At 56.9% G+C, this 24780-nt stretch overlaps 2 protein-coding genes across 4 annotated transcripts; one reads left to right on the plus strand and one right to left on the minus strand.

Annotated features, from left to right (window-relative positions):
• The first annotated feature begins 444 nt into the window (after positions 1-444).
• On the plus strand, positions 445-7210 carry ZNF629 (zinc finger protein 629). 3 transcript variants are annotated; one of them, XM_006737969.3, is made up of 3 exons: positions 445-621; positions 3182-3289; positions 3445-7210. In XM_006737969.3, exons 2-3 carry the CDS (start codon positions 3217-3219, stop codon positions 5976-5978), a joined length of 2607 nt encoding a protein of 868 aa, XP_006738032.1. In that variant the 5' UTR covers positions 445-621; positions 3182-3216; the 3' UTR covers positions 5979-7210. The 3 variants fall into 3 exon arrangements, with proteins under 3 accessions (XP_006738032.1, XP_081675826.1, XP_030889014.1); XM_081819700.1 differs by lacking the exon at positions 445-621 and adding an exon at positions 914-992; XM_031033154.2 differs by lacking the exon at positions 445-621 and adding an exon at positions 1060-1323.
• Positions 7211-12503: 5293 nt separating this feature from the next.
• RNF40 (ring finger protein 40) lies at positions 12504-24779 on the minus strand. The gene is made up of 20 exons (XM_081819699.1): positions 24640-24779; positions 24365-24568; positions 23769-23936; positions 23493-23634; positions 22559-22765; positions 21888-22009; positions 21640-21786; positions 21472-21546; positions 20426-20545; positions 20150-20329; positions 19830-19965; positions 18844-18965; positions 18333-18760; positions 18129-18246; positions 17862-18011; positions 17482-17694; positions 17276-17401; positions 16143-16283; positions 15931-16032; positions 12504-13776 (listed from the first exon to the last, which is right to left on the minus strand). The coding sequence occupies exons 2-20, from the start codon at positions 24494-24496 to the stop codon at positions 13600-13602; spliced, it is 3006 nt and encodes a 1001-aa protein (XP_081675825.1). The 5' UTR covers positions 24497-24568; positions 24640-24779; the 3' UTR covers positions 12504-13599.
• Position 24780: the final 1 nt, after the last annotated feature.

Raw genomic sequence — 24780 nt, forward strand, 5'->3', positions numbered from 1 at the left:
ACTGGTCCCCTCAGCCCAAACTCTGGCTGCCAGGACTTATTACTTCATTTAAGCCATTCTCAGTCTGTAGGATGTTCCCTCTCAGCACCTGCCCAGCCAGTCCCCGCTCCCACCCCACAACCCAGGCATCTGAGCCCCATCCCTGGGTCTGAGTCCCAACAAAGGCAGGCCCCAGGGGACGAGCAGCCACCAAATCCGAGATCGGGCTTGCCGCTGGCAGAGCCCCTTTGAGATGGAGAGTGGCCAGCAATCCAGAGACCCCCCCACTGGCATCTGGGCTTCCCCCCGAGGACCCGCTCCCGTGGGAGACCGACAGAGGGGCGTCTCAGCCACCTCCCCGCCCCCCATCCTCTTTTTTTTCCCAGGCTGCGGGAGGCAAAGGGTTAAATCCCATAGAGCTGATGCTCTGACTCCAGGCTAGAGGGGCCCGGGAAGCTGGGGTCACTTCCTGCTCCGTCCCAGTCACCCTGAACTGGTCCCCGGGTCCTCAGCCTGGGATCACCCCTTGAGAAGGACCCCAGAGTCCTCGGCGTCCAGCCCGCCCCCCGAGGCAGGGCATTCAAGGGGTTAAGTCCCCTGGGGCTGGATTCTGCCTTCCGGCCTTCCCCAGACCCCAGAGCCGTGAGTTGGGGACGCCTGGGTTCCTGGGGGGTGGCCCGGAGGGCCCGGGACGGCCGCCGGGAACAATGGGGCGCGGGAGGCGGGGGCGCGCGGGCCTGCGCCCCCTCCCCGCCCCGGGCGCCGGTGGGGTGGGGGCCGGGCAGGGGCCGCGAGGGGCCGAGGATTCTGGGAAGAGCGCGAGGGTCTGGCTGTGGGGGAGGGGAGGGAGGGCGTGAGCATTCTGGGAAGAGGGAATTGGGCGGCCGGCGGGGCCGGGCCGCCGCGGAGCGCCGGAATCCTGGGGGCCCTGCGGGCGGGGGAGGCCAGGATGCGGGGCTCCGGCCCGGGAGCCGGAAGAGGGTCGCGGGGACCGGCCCGAGCAGAAGTCCAGGGTCTGCGCCGGTGCGGGCGGGGGGGGCGGGGGGGGGACGGGGCCCGGGCGGCTGCATTCCCGCAGCTGCCTCCATGTCAGGGTCACCCTGGGCCGCTCTCCACACCTCTCTGCGAGGCAGCCTCCTCCTTCTGTCCTTCCCTCCCTCCTTCCCTCCGCGGTGGGCCCGGCCCGAGGTCCAAGGCGGGTGCCCCGGGGCCCGTGCCTGGGTGGGCTCCCAGCACTTCTTGCCTCCCTCGGTGCTCCCACTTTCCTACTCCATGGCGGCCTTGACTTTAACCCTTTCCCTTCTGCTCGGGACCGCTGAGCTTGAATTTCTCAGGACAATCAAGGTACATAAGCTCTTACCTGTCCTAGGCAAGCCCAGCAGGCCTCTTCAGAATAGGCAGCCCCCAGCGCGGCGGAGACCCCTGCTCCCACCGCTCCAAGGACACTTACAGATGGGGGAGGGGGCATTTCATGGCCTAAAGAGCTGCAGAGATGAAGAAATTAATTTACTTCCCAAAATCCAACTCCCGTCTCTCCTACCGCTATTTGGCAGGGTTCAGCTCGCTCCTGCTTCACTTCGGTTGCCTCCCAGCTGCCTCCTCGTGAGTCTTGGCCATGTCTTCCTGCACCACTGCCCCCATACACACAGTGCCCCTCCCACACAGCCGCTCGAAGCCCGGACCCTCCCCAGGGACTCTGTTAAGGCTCTAAACATCGTGGAAACCTAGAATTTAGCTCCTGAGACCTTATTCCCTCAAGCTGGAATCCTATCACCCTTTTTGGAGTGATAGCTAGCTGTAGCTAAGTTTTACCAGGAGGCCACTCTGAAAGCCTGCTCCTTTGGTGCCAACCCCTTGCAAACTGACCTTTAAAGGCATTAGACCAGATAGGTTTTCCAGGAATGAGGGGCATCTCATTCATTCACCTTCATTCATTCAACAAAATGTGTAAGGCACCTCTTATGTGTCAGGCACTGTCCTAGGCATGGGATATAGCAACAAGAAAACAACAAACGAAATAGAAGAAGGGGTGCCAGGCTGGGAGTGTTAATGGGGGGCTTCAGCGGGGAGTACTGTTTTGAGGTCATCCGCGCATACTGTCAGGCCTAGTCACTGGATGCAACAAGCCAAGGAAAGCGGATGGTCCTGGGAATTTCTCCGCCTCGTGGCCAGCAGGTTCTGTCTGAACTTTCCTCATCACCCGTCTCCTGCCAGCCGTCCACATTTAGGAGTTTCACGTGATTCCCAAGGTCATCTCCCTTGCAGAGGCTGGGGCGAGCCAGACCCAGAACCTTGCATTTCTGGTCTTAGCTCTGCCACTTCCCAGCCTGTGACCTTGGAGAAATCTCCCTGAGTGCTGATTTCCTGATCTGTAAAATGGACAGCCAGACTCCTGGGTCCCCTCGCAGGCCTGTGGGGAGGATCCGGAGAGATAAGGAGGACAGCATGAGCACCGAGCACCAAGTCAGTGGCTGGGCGGTCTCCACACACTTTCCCCTTCTCCCTTTTCCTTTTCATTTCCCTCTCAAGGTCGTCTCTGTAGAAGCCTCCCATGGCTTCAAACTGCCCCCCCCCCTCTGGCTTGAACTTCTTTCTGTGCTTGGATAACGGGAAAATGCCCCAGTCCTTTTGGAGGGCCCCCATCCCCTCAGGGAAATCTGATTGCTTTCATGCTTTCTTTTTTTCTTTTTCCTTTCTCTCTCTCTCTCTCTTTTTTTTTTTAACTCTTCAAGTGTTCCAGGCACTGTCAGTTCTCTGGGCTCATAAGGAAAGTTTATTGGTCCCAATTAGCAGCCCCATTAAGGAGGAAAATTAGAGTCTTAATGAGCTTCCTCTGATTAGCAAAATAACAGGTTTCCCAGCCTCTGGGCATCAGAGGGGTGGGGTGAGAGCCTCCTTCCCCTGTGGGTGTCAGATACTTCTCTAGCCCCCAGTCTGGGTTCAAATGGTTATGACTGATGAGCTTTTAATTACACACTTAAATTCACCTACTGGCTTAGTTGTGATCTTAAGATCTGGAGCAGGAATCAGGCCTGCAGGGGTAGGGGGGCCACGGTGAGAACTGATGCCCAGAAAAATGGGGAGGTGGGAAACTGAAGTTCACATGAGGAGGAATAAGGCAGGTGAAGGAGTGGGGGCTTGGGGAGTAAAGAAAGGCAGATCAGCTCCCATTGTGTGTTCCTCTCTTCTCCCTCTCCGCCAGGGCCCCTGGAACACTGGGCAGTCCTGAGCTCTGGGATGGAGCCTGAGTCGGCGCTGTGGGGCCCAGATCTGCAGGGTCCTGAACAGAGCCCCAACGATGCTCACAGAGGTGAGGGGCACAAGAAGGGACTGCAGTCCTGACAAGACAGTGGCCCCAGTTCAGGGAGGGGCCCAGACTCTGGGGGACACCCAGGGGAGGGAAGAGAGACCCAACCCCGTGTTCTGAAAGGAGATGGGGGCTGGAGACTCCCTTTCTCTCTGTAGGTGCCGAGAGTGGGAATGAAGAGGAGAGTGCTCAGCAGGAAAGTTCTGGGGAGGAGATCATCTTGGGAGATCCAGCTCCGAGTCCAGAATTCAAGGACCCATCAGAGATGCCCCTGGAGAGACCCTCCCAGGATCCCTCAGTCCCCCAGGACTCCCCAACCCCAATGGGTCACCCCAAGCCCTTGGACCACCAGACCCCTCTGGATCCCCCCGCCCCCGAGGTAGTCCCTACCCCGTCTGACTGGACCAAGGCCTGTGAGGCCAGCTGGCAGTGGGGGACTCTGACCCCGTGGAACAGCCCCCCGGTGGTGCCGGCCAACGAGCCCAGCCTGCGGGAGCTGGTGCAGGGCCGCCCTTCCGGGGCCGAGAAGCCCTACATCTGCAACGAGTGCGGCAAGAGCTTCAGCCAGTGGTCCAAGCTGCTGCGGCACCAGCGCATCCACACGGGCGAGCGGCCCAACACCTGCTCCGAGTGCGGCAAGAGCTTCACGCAGAGCTCGCACCTGGTGCAGCACCAGCGCACGCACACGGGCGAGAAGCCCTACAAGTGCCCCGACTGCGGCAAGTGCTTCAGCTGGAGCTCCAACCTGGTGCAGCACCAGCGCACGCACACGGGCGAGAAGCCCTACAAGTGCACCGAGTGCGAGAAGGCCTTCACGCAGAGCACCAACCTCATCAAGCACCAGCGCTCGCACACGGGCGAGAAGCCCTACAAGTGTGGCGAGTGCCGGCGCGCCTTCTACCGCAGCTCGGACCTCATCCAGCACCAGGCCACGCACACGGGCGAGAAGCCCTACAAGTGCGCCGAGTGCGGCAAGCGCTTCGGCCAGAACCACAACCTCCTCAAGCACCAGAAGATCCACGCCGGCGAGAAGCCGTACCGCTGCACCGAGTGCGGCAAGAGCTTCATCCAGAGCTCGGAGCTGACCCAGCACCAGCGCACGCACACCGGCGAGAAGCCCTACGAGTGCCTGGAGTGCGGCAAGAGCTTCGGCCACAGCTCCACCCTCATCAAACACCAGCGGACTCACCTGCGCGAGGACCCCTTCAAGTGCCCGGTGTGCGGCAAGACGTTCACGCTGAGCGCCACGCTGCTGCGGCACCAGCGCACGCACACGGGCGAGCGGCCCTACAAGTGCCCCGAGTGCGGCAAGAGCTTCAGCGTCAGCTCCAACCTCATCAACCACCAGCGCATCCACCGCGGCGAGCGGCCCTACATCTGCGCCGACTGCGGCAAGAGCTTCATCATGAGCTCCACCCTCATCCGCCACCAGCGCATCCACACGGGCGAGAAGCCCTACAAGTGCTCCGACTGCGGCAAGAGCTTCATCCGCAGCTCCCACCTCATCCAGCACCGGCGCACGCACACGGGCGAGAAGCCCTACAAGTGCCCCGAGTGCGGCAAGAGCTTCAGCCAGAGCTCCAACCTCATCACCCACGTGCGCACCCACATGGACGAGAACCTGTTCGTGTGCTCCGACTGCGGGAAGGCCTTCCTGGAGGCGCACGAGCTGGAGCAGCATCGGGTGGTCCACGAAAGGGGCAAGACCCCAGCCCGCAGAGCTCAGGGCGACAGCCTGCTGGGGCTGGGCGACTCCGCCCTGCTGACGCCACCCCCGGGAGCCAAACCACACAAGTGTCTTGTCTGCGGAAAGGGCTTCAATGACGAGGGCATTTTCATGCAGCATCAGCGGATCCATATCGGCGAAAACCCCTACAAAAACGCAGACGGCCTCATCGCTCACCCGGCCCCCAAGGCGCCTCAGTTCCGACCCCCCAGGCTCCCTTTCGGAGGCAATTCGTACCCAGGGGCTGCGGAAGGCAGAGCTGAACCCCCGGGACAGCCCTTTAAAATGCCCGAGGGGCAGGAGAGCTTCAGCCAAAGGCTGGGCCTGCTCTCTTCCAAGTCCTACATTTGTTCCCACTGTGGAGAAAGTTTTCTGGATCGCGCTGTGCTCCTCCAACATCAGCTCACCCACGGCAACGAAAAGCCCTTTCTCTTCCCTGACTATAGGATTGGTCTAGGGGAAGGTGCTGGGCCCAGTCCCTTCCTAAGTGGGAAGCCCTTTAAATGCCCTGAATGCAAAAAAAGCTTTGGCCTCAGCTCTGAGCTGCTGCTGCACCAGAAAGTCCATGCAGCTGGGAAACCCCAGAAGAGTCCGGAGCTGGGCAAGAGCTCCTCGGTCCTCCTGGAGCACCTCAGGAGCCCCCTGGGGGCCAGGCCCTACAGCTGCTCAGATTGTGGGGCCTCCTTTCTCGATCACCTGGCACTTGCCCGGCACCAGGAGACCCACACCCAAGAAAAGTCCCCCACCCCTGAGGAACCCCCTGCAGAGCCAGCCACCCTGTCCACAAGCCAGGAAGGGGAGGGAGAGGCCCCCACCCCCACGGGGGGCAGCAGCCATGGGGACGGGGAGAACCCCAAGACCCTCTTGGAAGAAAAGCCCTATTTGTGCCCTGAGTGTGGAGACGGCTTCACGGAAGTCGCAGCCCTCCTCCTCCATAGGAGCTGCCACCCAGGGGTCACCTTGTGAAATGGGTCTGGAGACCAGGGGCCTCTCTCTCCTGAGAGGAACACTGGAGCTCCCCAAAAATCATGTGGGGAAAGGAGGAGAACCCTATCAGGTTGTAGAGAAGCGGAGGATAAAGAACCCTGGGTAAAAATAGTGCTTTTACATCAGTGATGAGAAACCCTATAAAATTGTTGGTGGGAACCACTTAATAAGGCAGTAGAGAAAAACTGTTGGGTTAGAAACCCTATAAATATGTAGGAAAAAAAAAAAAAGTCCTTTAAGTCTGTAGCAGAAAAACCCTATAAACCATAGTGGATAAAAGCCCTATTGTAGGAAGAGGTCCCAATACGTCTCTAGACAACCCTATAAAACTGTATCAAAATCCTTGTGAAACTATAGGGTCGGGGAAGTGCAGGGAATCCAATGGCATTGACTCGAGAGGAGTGACCCTCAGAAGGTGTAGAAGAGCCTTCCATGAACTTGTTCCGCAGTGTTCTCTCCCCCTGGAGTTCAGAGGGAGCCTCTCTCCCAGAAGCCTTGGACAATGACACTGAGGAAAATGCTCAGCTGGGGACTAGTGTGGGGAGAGGTGAAAAGTAAGTGATGAGGAGCCCCCAGGCCCACAGAGAAGAAACGACCCAGGGAACTAGGAAGAGAAAGTTCAGCTTGCTGCCCTGGGGGTTCCTTGGGGGATGAGGCCGATCTTAGGTGATTGCATGTTAGAGGAAGAGGCCCATGGGATTCCTCAGGAGGAAGAACCCAAAAATGGGGAAGGAAAAAGAAAAAGCGAGGTCGAGCCTTTTTAAAGGCTGAAGTTTGGGGTGCATAGAAACTTCTAAAGAATACTGGGGAACCATCACAAAAAATTAGGGGGCAGGGAGGGATTTCTGTTAGAGTGCTTTGAGGAAAGCAAACCAAGGTGAAGCCGTGTCCAGATGGAACCCAGCAAACTCGGGGCTGCCCAGTCCTCCCCGTTTCCGGGAGCTTGTTAAGCTGCAAGTGCAAGCAGATCCCGGCTCAGGCCGTCAGGGCTCCCCCCAGCCAGGCAGGACAGGGGACTTCTACTCTGAGAGGCCTCCAGGGCTGCAGGGTCCCTCCTGCCCATTCTCAGGTCTCACTGTCAGGAGGTGTCTCCTGCAATCTAACTGCCACCAGTCTTGCTGCCGTGGCAGCTCACCTCCTCGAATTCTGTCCTCAGTGGAGAGGGGTAACCGCTGCTAGTCGACCTCCAAAGAATAAAGCCCTTCAGAGACTCAAGGCCTGTGTGTGGTTAAATCCTCCCTAGACTTCTCTTCTCCAAGTCAACGAGAGCCACGTGTGGGTTCTCTGTGGCAACGAGGGACAGCAAGTCAACAGAATAGAGCGCTCTGATTAGCCAGCAACCCGCTTTTCAACCTCACTCTTTCATCTGAGCTGTTAGCCAGGCTGCTGGCGGGCTGAGCCAGCCGGCACGTAGTGGGGGGCGTCCAGACACCCCACAGACTGGGCCATGGGTCCCTGAAGAGCATCTGGAGGCCTGGCCACCTTCCTCACCCTGGTACTTGGAGTGCTCCGAGGTGGTGATGACCCAGCCCGATCATGGCCTTGGGAGGGGACAGATCCCACCCACTTGGCTCCTCTCCTCCTTAGCCAGAAACCTTCAGAGAGCAATGGAAAGATGAGAAACCCATTCCCCTGCCAGGCCCATCTCCTGTCCTCACACACCACATGGTAACACTCTTTCATTAACCCAGCCAAACCTGCTAACATGACTGGGTGTGTGTGGCAGGGGGGAGAGAGACTGCTGCCCTAGGAAATGGTTGAGTGGAAACTCTCACAACATCTGTAACAAGAACCCCACCCCCTAACCCGGGAGACGCTTAAAGAAGGAGAGGACTCCGTCCAGTGCTGGGTCCAAAGGAAGTGCCCATGGACCCCACGCACCGGTTGTACACCGTGGTCCTCGAGTCTGAGAACTGAGATGCCGGGTGAAGGGGCCCTTCAGGAGTCGCACCCCTGGAGAGGGCGACCCAGATTCCTCAGAGCTGCGGAAGAGACCTCTAATTCCATGATTTGAAAGCTGAAAGCCCTTCACCTTTCATCTCTCCTGCCCCCAAAGGGATGACCTTAAATTCAAAGGATCAAAATCTAGAACACTGTAGGAGGAAAAGCCCAGGCCTGCTGGGGAGAAGGAAAAGGCAGGCCTTGGCTAATTGTGGGGAGACCCTCGTCATCATCTGCATAAAAGCCCCAGCCCACCCAAGTGCCCGGTCAGAAAGCACTACTGAGAGGGGAGAAGGAGCCTGCCTGCCGGATCTCTACTGACAGAAGCATCAACAGAGGGAGTGTCCCTAGGAGACTGAGGAAGAGGAGACAATCCTCCACGTCAAAGCAGATTTTTTCTAAGATGGTAGTAGAAAGAAACCAGTTGTAGAGACAAACCCCTTGTAAAGCTAGAAACAGTTCCCCTCGGAAACGGGTCGGAGGAATCTGTCTTCAGAAAAGTCCCAGAGAGCAGCCTTTGGGGCTCCGGGGCCAGTCCAGGGCGGGGGGGAGGTGGTCAGTGTGGTCAAAGGCCAGCCGTCGGCCTATTGAGGACTAGGGTGTAGCATATGTAGTAGGATGCTCGCATGTGTAGGGATGGGTGAGGGCCAGCAGTCTTGGCTCCGGTACTGAATGGATGATGTGGACATGCTTAGTTGGGGTCTGGGGTTTCGTAGCAGGAAAGGGGCAGAATCGGAGACCTTTGGGGCGTGACCTGTTCTCTTGCCCACCTCCCCAAACTTCTTTACCCAGGTGCTTCCCTCCCAGAGCGAGCTACCTCTTGGGAGGTACTAAGCAGGGATCTGGCTTGGGGAGGTGGCAGTGTCCAGAGTCCCTCTGACCAGGTTAGGCAAAGGCCCAGGGGATGGTCATGGCACGTGCCCACCAGAACTTAGTCCAGAAGGCACAGTGTAGCCAAACCCTCTCGTCCAGCTCCACGCAGGCCTGACTTCAGAAGTGCCCTGGTGGAGGAGCTCAACAGACCGGTCACAGGGTCATCGGTGAAAGCAGAGGGGAGAGTAGACACTGATCTGAGCTTAGGGTGCAGCTTGAAACCTCTATGGCTCTGGAGGTCACATGGGAACTCGACAGAGCTGGGCATGAATCCTGAATGGTGGGGAAACTTGAAACCATCACAACCAAGAGGTGGGATTCCATGACACCTGCTCCTGAGGTGAGCAGCCCCCAGACCCCTTTGCCCCCATTAGGGAAGCCCCACTCAACCTGACTTGTCCCCGTGGAGTGAAGAGAGGCCCCACTTTTGAGTGTTGTGTGTCAATAACAGTGTTGTGTCACTGGTGGTCATGTTGATTAGTTGAAGAGAATAAAGGGAATAAGATTTCCCAGATGTTTTCTGTTTTCTCTTTCAAGCCTGGAGCAAGCTGAAGGAGCTTGTCCTCTCCCAGAGCCAGGGTCTGTGTGTCACCTCCAAAGCTCAGCCGGGCCCAGGCTCCCCTTGTACTCTTCGCTCAGATGCCCTCAAATCCCCGACCAGTGCTTGCGGGTAGGAGCCCGAGGGTTTATGGATTGTTAAAATCCACGTCCTTCAGAGAAAGGGGGAGAAACGTGCTGAGATGGTGGCAGAGCCAGGGTCTTAACTGGTGCCTGGCTTTTGCCACCAGCATGACCTGCTGACTCCTGGGTGGCTGCCCGGTGATTCTGGCGCTGGCTGGCTCCGGTCCAGCCGTGCGGGCCTAAGGAGGCCTCTCTGACCACCCCACAACTGCACTCTCCCCAGGCTGCCACAAGGGAAAGCTCCGAAGATCTAGTTCCAAAAGCTGGTGGCACCTCCCCTGGTTCATCTGGGGCCCAGTCAGCCCACCGCTGGACCAGAGCCTCCTAGACCCTGAGGAAGCATGGGTGGAGATCTCACCGCAGGAGGCAGCCCATAAGCCTTCACTGTGTGGAGAGGCTCGGAGAAGGGCAGCCACTTGCACAAGATCCACAGGAAGGCAGTGAGGGGAACCAGAACGGCCGGGAGCAGGCTCTGCACCCAGCCAAACCTCTCCTCCCCCAGCACTGGGCCTGCCTGGGCCTGCCCTGGGCTCCACACTGTCTGGCCAGGCAGGGCTGCTCTTGCTGAATCCTCAGTGCCAGGCTTGCCTCAGTGCCATCTCCTGGGCCTAGGCCTGGCCATGGCCCCCTGAACAGCCACTTGAGATCCACACTTGCTCTAACCTGTAGCCTGCCTCTGTCCCGGCCAGGAAGCTTTCTCTCCCCTCTCTCTGTGCCTCCCTGGCCTAGACTCCCAGGGCAGGCTCGCTGTCTCTCCCTCCCCTTCCGCATCTGGAAAGCAGGGAGTGGGGTGGTGGGTAAGGGAGAAGGGACTTGCCTTTCCCGGGGAGGTGAGCAGCGAAGGCTATCCTGCCTTCTGTGTCCGCTGTCCTGGTCCCAGTGCAGGAGTCTTCAGTGAAGTGAGGGGACTTCAGGGAAAGAACAGGCACTGGAGCACAGTGATTGGTTCAGGGACTTAGCAGAAAAGGCTGTGGACCCAGATGTGGTCCCTGCCACAGCAGAGGGTCAGGAAACTGGCCGGAGGAAGTGACCTGAGGCAGAGGGCAGGAGCCAGGAATGGGGTGGGGGATACAAAGTACATAACATTACACGGGGTGGGCAGCAGAGCACTGAGTAGAGACTGAGGTCAGGTAAAGAACAGAAGCCGAAGTGTGGGGCATCTTGTCTGAGGAACCTGGGGGTAGAGCACCACCGGGAGGAGAGTGACAACCTTGCGCACCGCCCCCCCCCACCCCATGGTAGTGTTTTTGTAGGTCTGGAACTCAGGAAGGAGAACTGGACTAGAGAATTGGATCTTAGCAGCTTAGCTGTAGCCAAAGCCATGGATAAGGACACAGGGAGAGTAGTGGAGAAGAAAGGAGAGGGTGTAGCTTAGGATTGGAGGAACAAGGCCAGCAGAAGATAGTATGAGAACAATCAGGAGAGTGTAGCACCACAGTCCAAGGAAGTTTTAAAGAGAGTGGTCAATGTCAAATGCTCCACTGGACTCTGTGGCCAACCACACAGTAGCCCTAGTTCTGGCTAAAACAGGCACCTTCACCATGACGCCAACATCTGCACACCCCCAAGGCCAGCTAAGGTCAGGGCTGGTCCAGGAGGAACTTTGGCCTGCCCATCCTAGGGGCCCAGGGTATCACAGCCACTGAGGCCACTTGGGGTTACTGGGGGTTGTCAGGGGTCAAACTTCCTGAGTGAAGGGACCTGACCAGCCCCTAAGGCACAGCCTCCCAGAAATTCTGGCATCTGTATCCCCTGCCCTTGAGCTTGAGAAAGTGGTTTGATTGCCTTCTAGACAGGAGTTTTTACTTCTCTTGGCTACGGAGACTGGCCAAACAGAGACATCTAGGGAGGCGATGTGTAGTTACTAATATTTACTGAAAGAGCCTGTGTGAAGAAGACTGCTGAGAAAGAGGACAGTGCTCACTGAAGATTGGCTGACCCTGACTGCTCCGGGCGCGGCCCTCCTCTCAGAGCCTGCTCGCGTCTCTATGATGCAATATGCTGCGTTTTTCCCAGCCTTGGGTGGCAGACTCTTCCTCCACGGCCCGATGCCATCGCCCGCCGCGGCCCGAGTCTCGGTGAGCGTGCCCGCCGTGGCCAGCCCAGCGCCGGAAGTCACCGTGGCCCGCGTCTCCGTCTCCACTCCGACCTGGTCCAGCCGCTGCAACCCCGCCGAAACCCTGGACGCCAGGTGGGGCCCGAAGGAGGACAAGGCCGCGAGCCCCCGCGAAGGAGCAACCGTCGAAAAGGCCGCGGGGCCCCGCGAAGGCGCGACTGCTGCCAAACCTGCGGCCACCACAACCATGCGTCCGACTCCGGCCCCTAGCCCGGTCAGTACCGGCCCCGGCGCGAGCCCCGTCACCGCTGCAGCGAAGGCTCCGCCCGCGGACCCAATAGCAAATTGAACCCACAGACACCACTCGACACGCGGTTCCCGAGAACACAGTTGCAATGAAAGAAGTCACCCGCTGCGCTGCTCTAATCTGTCCGCCTGCGGGGGGAGGGGCGGGTGAAGCCGGTGGGAAGGGACAGTCCGCAGATTGGGTCCAGATCTGCCTTTGGCCGTCACAACCCGGGAACCAGCCGACCCCACCTAGGACCTTGTTGCCAGGGGCTAACAAGGGACTACATTTCCCGGAACCCAACACGAGGCTCCCAGCATCCCTGCGGCCAATGACTGCGAGGGGCGTGGCGAGCCCGCGCGGAGGGGGCCGGCAGGGCTGCCGGGCTCCGCGGAGGGTCAGCCTGACCGGGTGGGAGCAGGAGGGGGAGGCTGGTGACGGTGGGCGAAGGATGCTTTCTCCCTGCAGACATGCTCCACCCACGAGCACAGTCTGGGATCCGAGACGGCAGTTAGATCCAAATGTAACTAAATGTTGGGGGTGGGAAGGGTGAGGTTTCTGCGCAGGCCCTTGGGGGTTCACATGCCAGCCAGGGCAGCGACGGGAGAAGTGTAGCAACTAAAATCTGGGACCACGTTTAGGGCAGGAAGCCTGGCTACTCGGAGTGTAGGCTGAGGGTTGGACGTTTATTCATAACAATTAACAGCCTATACAAGACATCTCTAGAGCAGGGCCTATGGGTCTGAATGGACCCTTGCACCTGTCAGCAGCTCCACCTTCCAGACCCCTGCCTGCGGCCTTCACAACCCATGGGAGTTTGCTTGGGCAGGCAGCACAGGAAGCATCTTGGGGACAGGCTCAGTCACAGGGTGTTAGATGAAGCTCCTCTACCTGGAATGATTGGAAGTTGGCCCAGCCGCTAGTCTGTCCCTTCCCCTCCTGGGAAATTCCGCCTCCACTGCAGTTAAGGCCATCCGGATGAAAGCAGGGTCCGGGCTGGGGACCCAGTGGAGTCTTGGGAAGCCTGAGGTGGGGGGTGGGGGGTGGGGTAAATGGGCTTGGGAAAGAAATAGAGATGGAGGTGGGGAGGCTGATTAGAATAGAGACTGATGATCTTGGTTCAGCACTCCTGAGATGAGGGCAAGGTGACTGCAGCAGCCAAAGTTTCCCAGAAGAGGAGGACAGTGCCCCCCACCCAGGGGGTACCTCCTTCAGCCCTTGGCATAAGAGCCAGACCAAAGAGCCCAGGGAACTCCACAGGAGGGAAGCCCCACCCAAGCTTGGAGAGTCTCCCTGGGCCCCAGAGTTAAGGGGCTGGGGAAACTGGCCCACCCTTGGTCCTCACTTGTGGGTAAGCAGGTAGTGAATGAACCTCCTCTTGGGTAGGAGGTCATGGCCTGGGGGATTTCACCCTTTGGACTAGGATGGGCCCATGGAGACAGCTGCCTAGGAGTCAGCCTGTGGCGAAGGGTTAGGGCCAGCTTCCAGGAAGCTCAGCTGAGTGCTCTGCTCAGAGCAGACCCTCCCTGCAGGGCAGGTGCCCCTTAGGCTACAGCTCTGACTGGGGGGGAAAGATGGAACTAAGCTTGACGGATCTCACCCCCACTAGCACGCACTGGGACCCCCAAACCGACTAGGTGGACAGGGGCTGGGCCCACAGGGTCTGGAATGGAGGGTAGGGGCCACTGAACATGGGGTAGGGAGGGACTGGAGGCACAGCCCCCAGGGTCCGTGGGTGTTCCAAAGTCCCCTGAGTTACGGGTTCAGCTGATGTAGACGCGATGGAAGTCGTGGGCACCAAAGGCCGCGTTGCACTTGGGGCACTTCCTCTGGCGGGCCTCATAGCGGCCCCGCACGCACTCGAAGCAGAAAACGTGGAAGCACTTGGTAAGGACTGCATCCTTCTTGCGGGTGTTACAGCAGGGGCAGGTCAACCGCGCCTGGGCCGGGCAAAGGCATCAGCTCGGGCACAGTCCTGATGGCACCCAGACCCCGAGCTGACAGTAGGAGATGGTCCAGGCTAAGCCCACCACATAGCAGAATCCATCTAACTCTCCCCGGAACCCTGAGAGGTGGGGCAGAGCACTCTCCGGATAAGGAAACTAAGGCTCAGAGGCCGAGCAAGCTCTCAAAACTAGAAAGTAGCAGAGTCTGAATTCTACCCTGCTCAGTGGTGGCCAGCAGGCAACATGTCCCCTCCCCTCTCAAAGCTGACAACCCACAGGCTCAGCCCGGGCTCCTCTGCCCTGGGGCTTGATCTCACCCCGCTGGCCTTCTCTGGCAAAACCCCAATCCTAGCTGGAGCTCACTGTCTACCTTCTCTTCATCTGCACCTGCTAAGTCACAGATGGGCATAGCAGTGCCACTAGAAATCTGCTGTCTCTACCCTCACCTGGGCCCACCCCTGGTGCCATTCAGAGATCTGGCTGGGTCCCTGGACTCATTCTTCTCTGTGAAGGTTTTACAAATCTCTCCTATCCTGAAACCTCCCACCGGCCACCAGATCTCACCTCCAACTCCAGGAGTTCCCTCAACTCCAAATTCCCCAACATTCTTCCTCTGCCCTGCTTGAAATCCCAGCCCAGCCTACTGCCCCAGCATCACCTCTTCCCTAGCTCTCAAACCACACCCATCCAAGTCCATCTCTTCTGGAAAAGCGTTCCTCTCCCTCCCCACGGCTGCCCCCCAGCTGCCTCTGCTCCTTCAAGGCCAAACCACAGGCTTCTCCTCCTCTGCCTATCAGTTATGCTTTGAGGTTCTTAGGGGAAAAGAATGACCTGTCCCCATGCTACAGACCCTCCCTGCGTGACTACAGTTGTATGCAGCTCCCACTGCTGCCTCTACTCACAATCTCCCAAACCCCTGTCGTCCACACAGTCCCTCTGCTTCAAGTGCCTTCCCAGCCAGCCTCCCACAGGGACCTCATTTTCAATATCCTGGAGACACAACACTGTCCACCAAAATCTGCTTCTCCACAGTCTTCCTAATCCCATTATGTGCCACTTGTCATCCCTCGCTTCTCAAATTAGGAATGCAAGCATTCTCGTTACCTCTCTCTCCCTCACTCCATCACTGAGTCCAAGCACTTCTGCCTCCTGAATATCTCCTGACCTCCTCTACTTGTCACTAACACCCCATGCTAGCTCCCTGTCCATTTTTGCCTCAATGACTCCAATAGCCTAACAGATTTCTCTGCCTATAGTCTTCACCTCCTCTGTACCAAATCTAACAGCAAATCAGACCACATCACTTTCTGGTTTAAAACCCTTTGATGTCGGGGCGCCTGGGTGGCTCAGTTGGTTAAGCAACTGCCTGCGGCTCAGGTCATGATCCTGGAGTCCCGGGATCGAGTCCCGCATCGGGCTCCCTGCTCGGCAGGGAGTCTGCTTCTCCCTCTGACCCTCCCCTGTCTCATGCTCTCTCTCTCTATCTCATTCTCTCAAATAAATAAATAAAATCTTTAAAACAAAACAAAACAAAAAAACCCTTTGATGTCTCCACACTGCCTACGGGATAAGCCCACATCTCCTCACCACACCCTTCAGGATCTGACACTGTCCAAGGCCTCCAACCTTCCTGCTCCCCACAAAACCCACATTCTGTCTTCCAACTACAGTGTCCAGCAATCTCTCCTCCAGCACACCACTCTCAATGAAGGGCCTCTACCTCTGCCTTACCCGTTGCTGGAACCCTCTCATCCTCATTCCTCACAGCCAACCCTCATTCTTCAAATTTTCCTTGGATGACATTCCTTCCAGGAAGCCTACTAGCCCCCAGAGCTGCCATGCACCCCTGGCTTCTGCTGTCGCAATGCTCATCACTCAGAATTACTTGGCTTCCTCCTCTAACAGATGGTCAGTTTCAAGAGATCTAAGACTAAGGCTAGTTCCTAGCCCTCCCACACCCAGCCAGGCACTGTGCCTGGCACAAGTACATGTACGATACTTGGTTAGTTGTTCGATTCTCTACAACCAAGGTTCTGCCCACTTTTTGCTACTTATTTCTGGGGTCCCCAGACTATCCACTACAGCTCTCACCAACTCCCGATCTAAGATTTCCTGGGTGGACGGGGCACAACAGCCCCACAGCCCCACCTTGTACTCCTTGATCTCCTCCTGGAGGATTTCATCGGCATCTGCATAAACCTCCACCTTCCTCTGCTTCTCCAGCTTGCGCCGCAGCCGTGAGATGTCCTCCTGGAGCAGGAGAAGGGCTAGGCTAAGTGCAAGGGTTCTCCTCTTGAACCACCCGCCCCGAGGCCACACCAGTGACCCTGAGCCACACTGCCCCTGCCCCACGCACACACCTGAGCTCTCTTGAGGTTGAAGCTCTCTTTCTCGCGAGCAGCCCGGCTCTCCGCCAGGCAGGGCTGGATCTCTCGCAGTCGCGTCTGCACGTGCTCCAGCTGCACCTTTAGATCCTCGGCCAGCTGGGCCGCTTCCACAGCCTGAGGTAGGTGGGACAGGAAAGGGCAAGGGGGGACCGTTCACCTGAGCTTGGGGAGTCAGGCGTGTGGAGCCACGGTCCACAGATGCCTGTGTCAAACGTTCCAGTGACTCTTGCTCTTGGGACCAAGTCCAGTGTCTTCACTGGAGTTAGTCCTGCCTCCTGACTTCTCCACCTTCACCTCCTCCTGGTCTCCACAGTTCCTGACACACTCACTTCTTCACCTGCATAACGCTCTCTCCTATCTTTCAGCCTCCACAGGGCTCTTCTCTCTGCTCCCCTCAACTCCCGCAACACACTTATTTCTTTCCAGTGGCCCCCTCAGGCCCCAGCTTACATTCAGCTCCCGAGACAGGCTCCCCTATTTTTCTTTCACAAGACTTACTGGGATCTGCAGTAGCATATTTTACCTGTGGGATTATTGGCTGGTTATCTGCCCCTCAAGACTGGAGGTTCCCACTTCTGGTAGGACCCTCTTGTTCCAGGTTCTCCCCAGCACTCAGTCCCAGGGGTTCATAGCAAGGGCATGAATAACACTGCCTTAATTAATGAATTAAATGGGGAAGAAAAAAAGCCAAACAGGGGAAAGAAAACGAAAACCAACATCGATCTTAAGCCTCTGCCATGACCTAGACGTTCCTGAGGTTTAATACAACTATGTGACAGGGACCAGCATCCCTACTTCACAGCTAACCAACAGAGTGGGTTCTGGAGCCAAGGAGATCAGCCCCAATTCCTGGTCCAATCTTTCTTGAGCAAGTCAGCTGCCTGCCCTAAGCCTCAATTTCCTCACTGAGAAAAGCAGATAATAACAAACACCATCTCACGACTGTTATGAGACCAAAATGCAACCCAGCACAGACAACGCTCAGCACAGGAACTAGAACACAGTAAGCTTTCAAGACGTGAGCTGGGCTGGGAGAGGAGGCACAGGAGGGCTTTAGCTGTGAGCCACCATCCTAGGTTGCTTTCTCCTCTCGGGCCTGGCCTCACCTTCCTCTTGTTGAGCTCCAGGGCCTGGCTGCGCAGCGTCAGCTCCTTTTCCACACCCCCAAGGCTGCCCTGCAAGGCCCGCTCTTTCTCCTCCAGCTTCTGCACGGTCAGCAGCTGGGCATCCACCTGAGGTCAGGGGTGGTGAGTCAGTGCTGGGGAGCCTCTGGCCCCTCTAGCTCCACCCTGAAAGCCCAGGGTAGCCATACCTGGGACTTCAGGCCCAGAACTTGCTCGCCCAGCTCATCCTTCTCCTCCCGCAGCAGCTTGTGTATCTGGTTGGCCTTGATCCGCTCGGACATCAGCTTGAAGTTGGCATCATCCTTTTCCCGTAACTGCTGTAGCAGCCGCCCGTTTTGCTCCTGCATGTCTTCAAAAGCCTGACCGGTTACATCCATCTCTGACAACAGAGCCTCCTCTTCCTGTGGTAAACGGGCAGAGATGAGATGGAACATGGGAGATGATCGTGGGGAAACCACAGGAAAACAGGGCTGAACAGAGTGGTCCCGGACCATCTGCTAGAAGCACTCAACAGGGAGTTAAGGGAATCCCAACATTCAGAAGCAAGGGGACCACAAGGGGGTCGCACCTGCTTGGTAGCACCCAACTTGCGCTGCAGGTGCTCGATCTGCTCCTCCGCCTGGCGAATGCGCCGCAGGGCGTCCTCATCCGCAATTTTTTTGCTCTCCCTTCTGTCCCTTTCCTCCAATTCCCGAATACGGCTCCGTAGTTCATCAACCTACAGCCACCAGAGTGTAGCTCTTGTCACTGCTTCCCGCTGACCTAGGGCTCTGCTCTGGTTAGAACTCCCCAGGGCAGTCTCTGTGCGTGCCCCACAGGCCCTACCTGTCCTCACCTCAGCCTTGGCCTTGCGTTCAGCTGCCATGAGCTGCACCTTATCCCGCTGTTCCTTGGGTGCTGACTTGTACATGTCCAGCAACAGCTTCATCTCCTTCTGGCTCTCCTGGGCCTTCCTGGGGAAACACAGGAGAAAGGCTTGGTGAATGGTGCTGGAGGCTACTTTGATAGGGGTGGGAGGGAAATAGGAATAGGGCCTCACTTGAGCTCTGCTCGGAGACCTTTGAGGAGTTCTGACTCCTTCCTCTTGGCCTCCTCCACCTTGGCCTTCTCCCGATCAGCCCTTGAGAGAGCCGAGGCCACAGATGGGGGTCCCAGGCCAGGCCCTTCCCGCTCTCGAAGCTCCCGCTTGGGCCTGGCCTCAGGTTCTCGGCCCCGGGAGGAGGGGCCCTGGGACCCAGGAGTTATGGCCTGGGCATCTTCCTCAGAGGGGACCAGCTCCTCCTTCTTCGCTAAGGAGGTAGTAGTGGTGGTGCCAGGCACTGAAGCCATCTCCTTTCTGCTGTCAGGGGCAGTGACAGGGCCTGGCCCACCCTCTTCTTTCCCTGGGGCTGGGGCACTGAGGCCAGATTCTTCTGGGTGGCCCAGGTTGGGGATGGAGTGGGTTGAGCCGCTGGCCTGGGCCCGGAGCTGCAAAGACAGAGAACAGGGCTGAGGTGAGACAGTGCTCACCCGGGTCCAGCCAAGGCTTTTCCCAGGCAGCCCCCTCTCACCTTGCCAATCTCTGCCTGCACTTCCCGCAGCTTCCGCTTGTACCGCTGGGCGTCCCCCTTTAGCTGGTGGTTGTGGTTTTGGAGGCTGCTGATCAGGTGGCGCATCTCACGGTTGATGGGCCCTGGGAGAGGGTTGGGAAGGAGTTAGACCGGCTTCTGCATGAAGGGCCCAACCCCTCAGTGGGGGAAGAAGGGGAGTCACAGCTGTCACTCCCATTGTGGAGGAGAAGGAAACTGAGGCCGTACATACAGTGTGATCTCATCAAAGTAATAACCCAGGCTTGAAAAAAGCTCACCCAAAACTAACTTGAGACTGCCTATTTGTTATTTCTGTTAATGTAAATTTTTCTAATATTTCCAAATTTCCTTTAAAGGAACATATAACTGTAATATTCACCAAAATAAATTAGTTCACTTCTTTTGTATTTTTAAACAAATGTCACCTTCTGAGTTTCACCTCTCTAGCCTTCCCATCCAAAATCACAACCCCTTTCTCCCAACACTTCCTATCTTTCTTCCCTGCTTTGTTTTTCTTGACATATTTGCCACTACCTAACATACGTGGTCTGTTTTTCGCTTTGTTGCCCCCCTTTACTACAATACTGCTCCACAGTAGCAGGGATCGTCTGTGTTTTGTTCACGGACATAATCCCAAAGCCTAGAAAAGAGCCCGGCTCATAGGTCCTGTTCAAAAAACTTTTGTGAAATGAACGACTACCTCTAAGAGAAAGACACCGTAAGGCCAGAGAACCACGGACCGGGCCAAGAGCTCATGTTCTGGCTGCGCCTGCTCGGTCAGCCACCTCAGCTGGTTGTGACCCTCACCATGCCTTTGAGTCAGGTGGTATGATCCCTGTTTTGGCCAGGGAGAGGAGGCTCTGCAAAAGGAAGGGGCTCAACCCCTCGCATCTGGATAAGCAGCAGCCCCACACCAGGGACCAGCAATCCCAGATAAGGCCCCACCCCACCCTGTCCTCACCACATACCCGCCTGCTCGTTGGCCGCCAGGTTCTGCTCGAACTCGATGCGCAGCATCTCGTACTCCTTGCGTACCTGGGCCAGTGTGTCCTCCAGCTGGATAACCTCTGTGCGCAGCTTCTTCTGCAGCCCCAGCTCATCACTCTGTAGGTTGAGGCATTAAGGACCCACACAACCCCTCAGCCCCCTGGCAAACTCCTCTCCTCTTCCCCCCCACCTCAGGCCTCTGTGGCTTAGGAAGAATTTATTCCCAAGGGACCCCTGGCAGCACACAGGGCCTGCGAAGGCCAGCAACACCTTGACCCTGAGGTCTGTTCCAGGGCCATACCTCCATGTGCTCAATGTGTCTTAGGTGGGAATTCTTGGTAGCCAGCAGCAGCCCCCGGGCCTCATCCAGCTGGGTCTTCACTTGCAGAGACTCGTTGTAGAGCAGCGAGAACTGGGCCTGCAGCATTCGGTACTCCCCCGTTTCCCTCACCACCTCCTCGGGAAGGCTCCGCAGGGCCACCTAGGACCAGGGTGCCCAAAAACGATCAGCAAGAGGATTCAGGACCCAGCCGCTACCTCGCAGGTTCAGGCCCTCCCAGTCCTAAATAGAGCCCACCTTGAGGCGCTCATTGGTCCGCACAGCCCCCTGAAGTTCAGCCTGCAGCTTCTCTAGCTCTGCCATACGGCTGTTGGCCAATTCCTGGTTTTCCTCCAACTCTGCATTCAGCATCTCAAACTGTGGAATGGGAGGGGCTGTGGGAGGCAGGGCCAGGCCAGGATGCCTGCTTCCCTCACATCCCCACCACATGTGGGCAATGATGGATTCTGAAGCCCCATGGACAAGCCAAACCCAAGCACTTTCCTAAGGGCTCCCAGGTAAGTGGGAGAAAATACTGCATGGCCAGTGCTGGGAACCAAGGCTCATAACTGACAGGGAATCAGTGTAGCCTTCTTGAAAGACCTGAAAAGGAACCTGAAATAAGGAGTTAACAGGGAACAACAAACCTTACAGCTTCAAAAAAATGTGCAATGAACAAGAAGTGAGAGAGCCCTCTGTGAGACACCTCCTTTAGCCAGCCAGCAAAGAATGCCAGTCAGCTCCAATATACTTTCATTTGTCTCTCTCTGGTTTTTTTTTTCTAAGATTTATTTTCATGTATGAGAGAGAGCACGTGTGCACGTGTGCACGAGTGGGGGAGGGGTGGGGTAGAGGGAGAAACAGGCTCCCCGATGGGAAGGGAGCTCAACATGGGGCTCCATCCCAGGACCCTGGGAGCTTGACCCGAGCCAAAGGCAGACGCTTAGCCAACTGAGCCACCCAGGCGCCCCCATTTGTTTCTTTTCTATGCTTTTCCTTTGGGGCACCTGTAACCACCTAATGAACTATCTTACTTCTCGTGTGTTCCCCCAACCAGAACCTGAGCTCCATGAAACCTTTGTTTTTTGTCTCTTGTCCTCTGATGCCTACTTCCAAGCACCATGCTTAATACTTAACGTTAACAATTACTTATTAAATATACAAATGAATAAAACAGAGCACCACGAATGACAGGGAAGGGACTTAGACCATGCAAATGGTCTGTCCTTAATTCTGAGGAGACTTTCATGGGTGGGGCAGAGAAAAGGTTACAGGAAGGATTGGGAAAAATGGTGCCTACTCACTTTCTGCATGCTGAGTGTGATCTGGCCCCCCTGGAAGCCGGAGGAGCTCCCAGACGCATAGTAGCCAGAGTTGAGCTGTGGAGAGACAGACCGATGGGGGTGGAGGAGAGAAGCGAGGGCTCCACGTACCCAGTCATGGCTCCATCTGACCCAGCACCCAAGCCCCACCTGCTCCAAGGCCTCTGCCAGGTGCTTATTGAGCTTCTGCTCACGCTTGCGCAGCTTCTCAATGTCCCATTGCAGGTCCTCCACCGTCGTCTCCATCTCCAGCACCTTGGTCTCTGCTGATGTCACTTTATCCTGGAGCTCAGAGTACTGGGGACAATGATAGGGTCAGATGCTTAGAGGAGGAGACTTGGCTCCCTGAGAGCCTTGGTGCACGTCGAACCCAAACCCTGCCCTGGTTTTAATCCCACCTCCAACGAGATGCGATGGTGCTTCTCTTGTAGCTGAGTGGCCAAGTCCTGCAGCCGCCGGTTCTCACGACCCAACTCCCGGGTGCGTGCCCGAGCCACCTCACCGGGGGGCTCACTGTCCCCTGAGAAGGCAGGGCTCGGGTAAGAGCCAAGTCCAGGGCAATGGGGCAAAGTACTAACTCATTCTGGAGTCTGCTATGTGCCCAGTGTGATCCACCAGCTGTCTTGCCAATTTCTCATGACAAAGCCAGGAGTCTGTATCTCCACTGCACAAAGGAGGAAACCAGCTCAGAGAGGAGAGCCATCTGCCCAGAATGACAGGACTAGGGCTGGGAGAAGCCTGTCAGCCTGTCAGCCTGCAAAGCCTGGGCCCTTGCTACTGTGCCTTGTGGGTCACCAACTGCAACCAAAATCTGTGCAAAGTGTTCTAAAGGTCTCCAGCTGGAAGGCAGTAGCCCCATAAGCATCAACAACTCCTCCCACCCAGCTCTCTAGAGCTCAACCCCATGAACCAAAGGCAGAGCCCCATCTACAACCTACCCCTTTCCCTGAGAAAGTGGCTGATTTATTCCTTGGAGAATTATGGCTGCCTCTGCGCTCGGGCATTGAGGGGGTACAAGCAAGACGCAAATGGGGACAGACACCTCTGCGGCGGGACACAAAGAACTAACCTCGGCTGTATACTCGCTGACAGAGTTCCTCCACCCGGCGCTGTAGGCGGTCTGAGGCCTCTACGACACGGGACACGGCTGCCTTGGAGAACTCCATTCGGCCCTGGAGCTGCAGCTCCACCTCCTCACTACTGCTGGCGCCCAGTGCTACCACAAAAGCCAAGGCTGGCTCACTGAGGGGGGGCCGCAGCTGCACTGGCAGGGGCTCTGTGAGGGAGGGACAGACCCTCATGAAGATCTCAGAAGAAGAACAGCAGCAGTCACCACCACTCCATAGCAAGTTCCAGACTGAGCCCTTCGGCATTCTATGGCTCACTGAATCAGCACAAGCAATGCCCGTCATCAAAGTGAAACTTCGGAGGCTCAGGGAGCTAAAGTAATTTCAAGGCCACAGAGCTTCCAAATCATTCCTCAGGGAAGCCTTCTCCGCCTTCGCCATCTATATTAGAACCACACACGAGTGCACACACACTAATTCCCTTTCAAGGGCCCCTCTTCTTTTTACTTATGGTTTAAAATCATTTCCTCCCTGATGGCAGAGGCAGTCTTTCTTTTCGCTTATCTTTGTCTCTTCCGAGGCTGTAACAGTACTAACTACACAGCTAACACTTGATGTTAATGCTTTTTTGAACTAAATGAGGGTCAAACATGACGTGCACTATGAACCAAATCACTCAGATCCCAAAGCCCAGGGCCTGGGTTCTTACCCGCTGCATTTTGCTGTCCAAACAGAAAGTCAAGTGTGTGTGTGTGTGTGTGTGTGTGTGTGTGTGAGAGAGAGAGAGAGAGAGAAGGGTGGTGGGGGAATTCAGAAGAGAGAGAGAGAGAGAAGGGTGGTGGGGGAATTCAGAAGACTAGTATGAAAGTTCCCTCCTCTCCAGGACCGTTCCCAGGACTTAATTAAGCTCCCCAGATCCTAGGGCTCTGGCCCTACCCCTCAGCTCCGATGTCCCTGGCTCTGTGAGAGGGGTCTCATCACGTGTCGGCCCCTCCTGGGTCCCAGGCGCCTCTGTCCCTGAAGACAGCTCCCCCTGGCTCTCATGGTGTCGGAGAAGGGCTTCCACAGTTTCATCCAGCTGAAGGGAGAAAGCACCAAAAATGTTATGAATCCCTCAGGTGCTTCCCAGCATGATACTCCTTTCCCAGCAGAGTAGTCTGAGGATTGGCAGCTGGATCAAGGCCAGGTCTTGGAAAGCAGAGGGGCATCCACCTGGGCCCAGTAGCGATTGACAATGAGGAGTGTGGCATCATCTGTGGCCTGCCGCTTCTCCAGCTTCTCAATTCGTTCTCGGAGTTCATCTTCACAAGCCTGTCGCTGTTCCAACCGCTCTGCCAGTTTCTTGTTCTTGAACTGCAGAACCTTCAGGTCCATCTCCTCCTACCAAAGAAAACAAAGGGGACGAGGAGAGGGTCAAGCAGGGGCCAAGAAACCAATCACAGAGAGAGACAAAAGAGAGCAACTGGAACGGAGAAGACAGTATCTCCAGACTAACCACTAACAAAATTTAAAGAGATTCAGACACCCACAGAGAAAGCATCTTAATTGTGAGGAGAGTCAAGTTCTGCTTCTGCCTCTTTCTAATTCTCAAGTCTTTGACAAGTCACACGCCCTCTGAGAATCTGTTTCCCTATCTGTAAAAAGAAGGCAGACGTCATGTCCTCGGTTTCCCTCAACAGAGTGTTCTGTAATGTGGATCCTGCTAAGCTTGGGGGAACTGCGAGTAAAGAAAGGTTCTAGACGATTTGGGCGGAGAACAGAGATGGGAATCCGGCAAGTTGTGAGGACTGGGGCAGGAGCCCACGAACCGTGGAAGAGATGCCCCCAAGACGAATGGGCTCTATAAGCGTGGTCGTGGTCTTCTCCTCTCGGCTCAGCTTCTTCTCTGGGGGCCCTGAGCCACCGTCGCCGGCGGCGCGTTTGTTGCCGGGTCCAGACATGGCCGCGGCTGCGAGGAGCGGCGCAGGGTCTCCCGAGAGACGTCAGGCAGGCGTAAGCGGCACTTCCGTCACCTGCAGAAGACAGAGAGCAGAGATGTGGATGTGGCCAGCGCTCCGCAGCCCCAAGCCTTCCCCGCACACACCTGCTGGATTCCGACCCCGCCTGCCCCTGGCCCCTCCGCGGCAGCAGGTTCAGCCTAGCGCCATCTTGGACTTCACCGGACGTCACCGGCCTCGTCAGCCCAGAGCGCAAGCGCCGCAAGCAATGCCGGATGTGGCGAAAT

This window comes from Leptonychotes weddellii, chromosome 5, assembly GCF_054177405.1.
Source record: "Leptonychotes weddellii isolate Sample4059 chromosome 5, ASM5417740v2, whole genome shotgun sequence".
Taxonomy (NCBI): domain Eukaryota; kingdom Metazoa; phylum Chordata; class Mammalia; order Carnivora; family Phocidae; genus Leptonychotes; species Leptonychotes weddellii.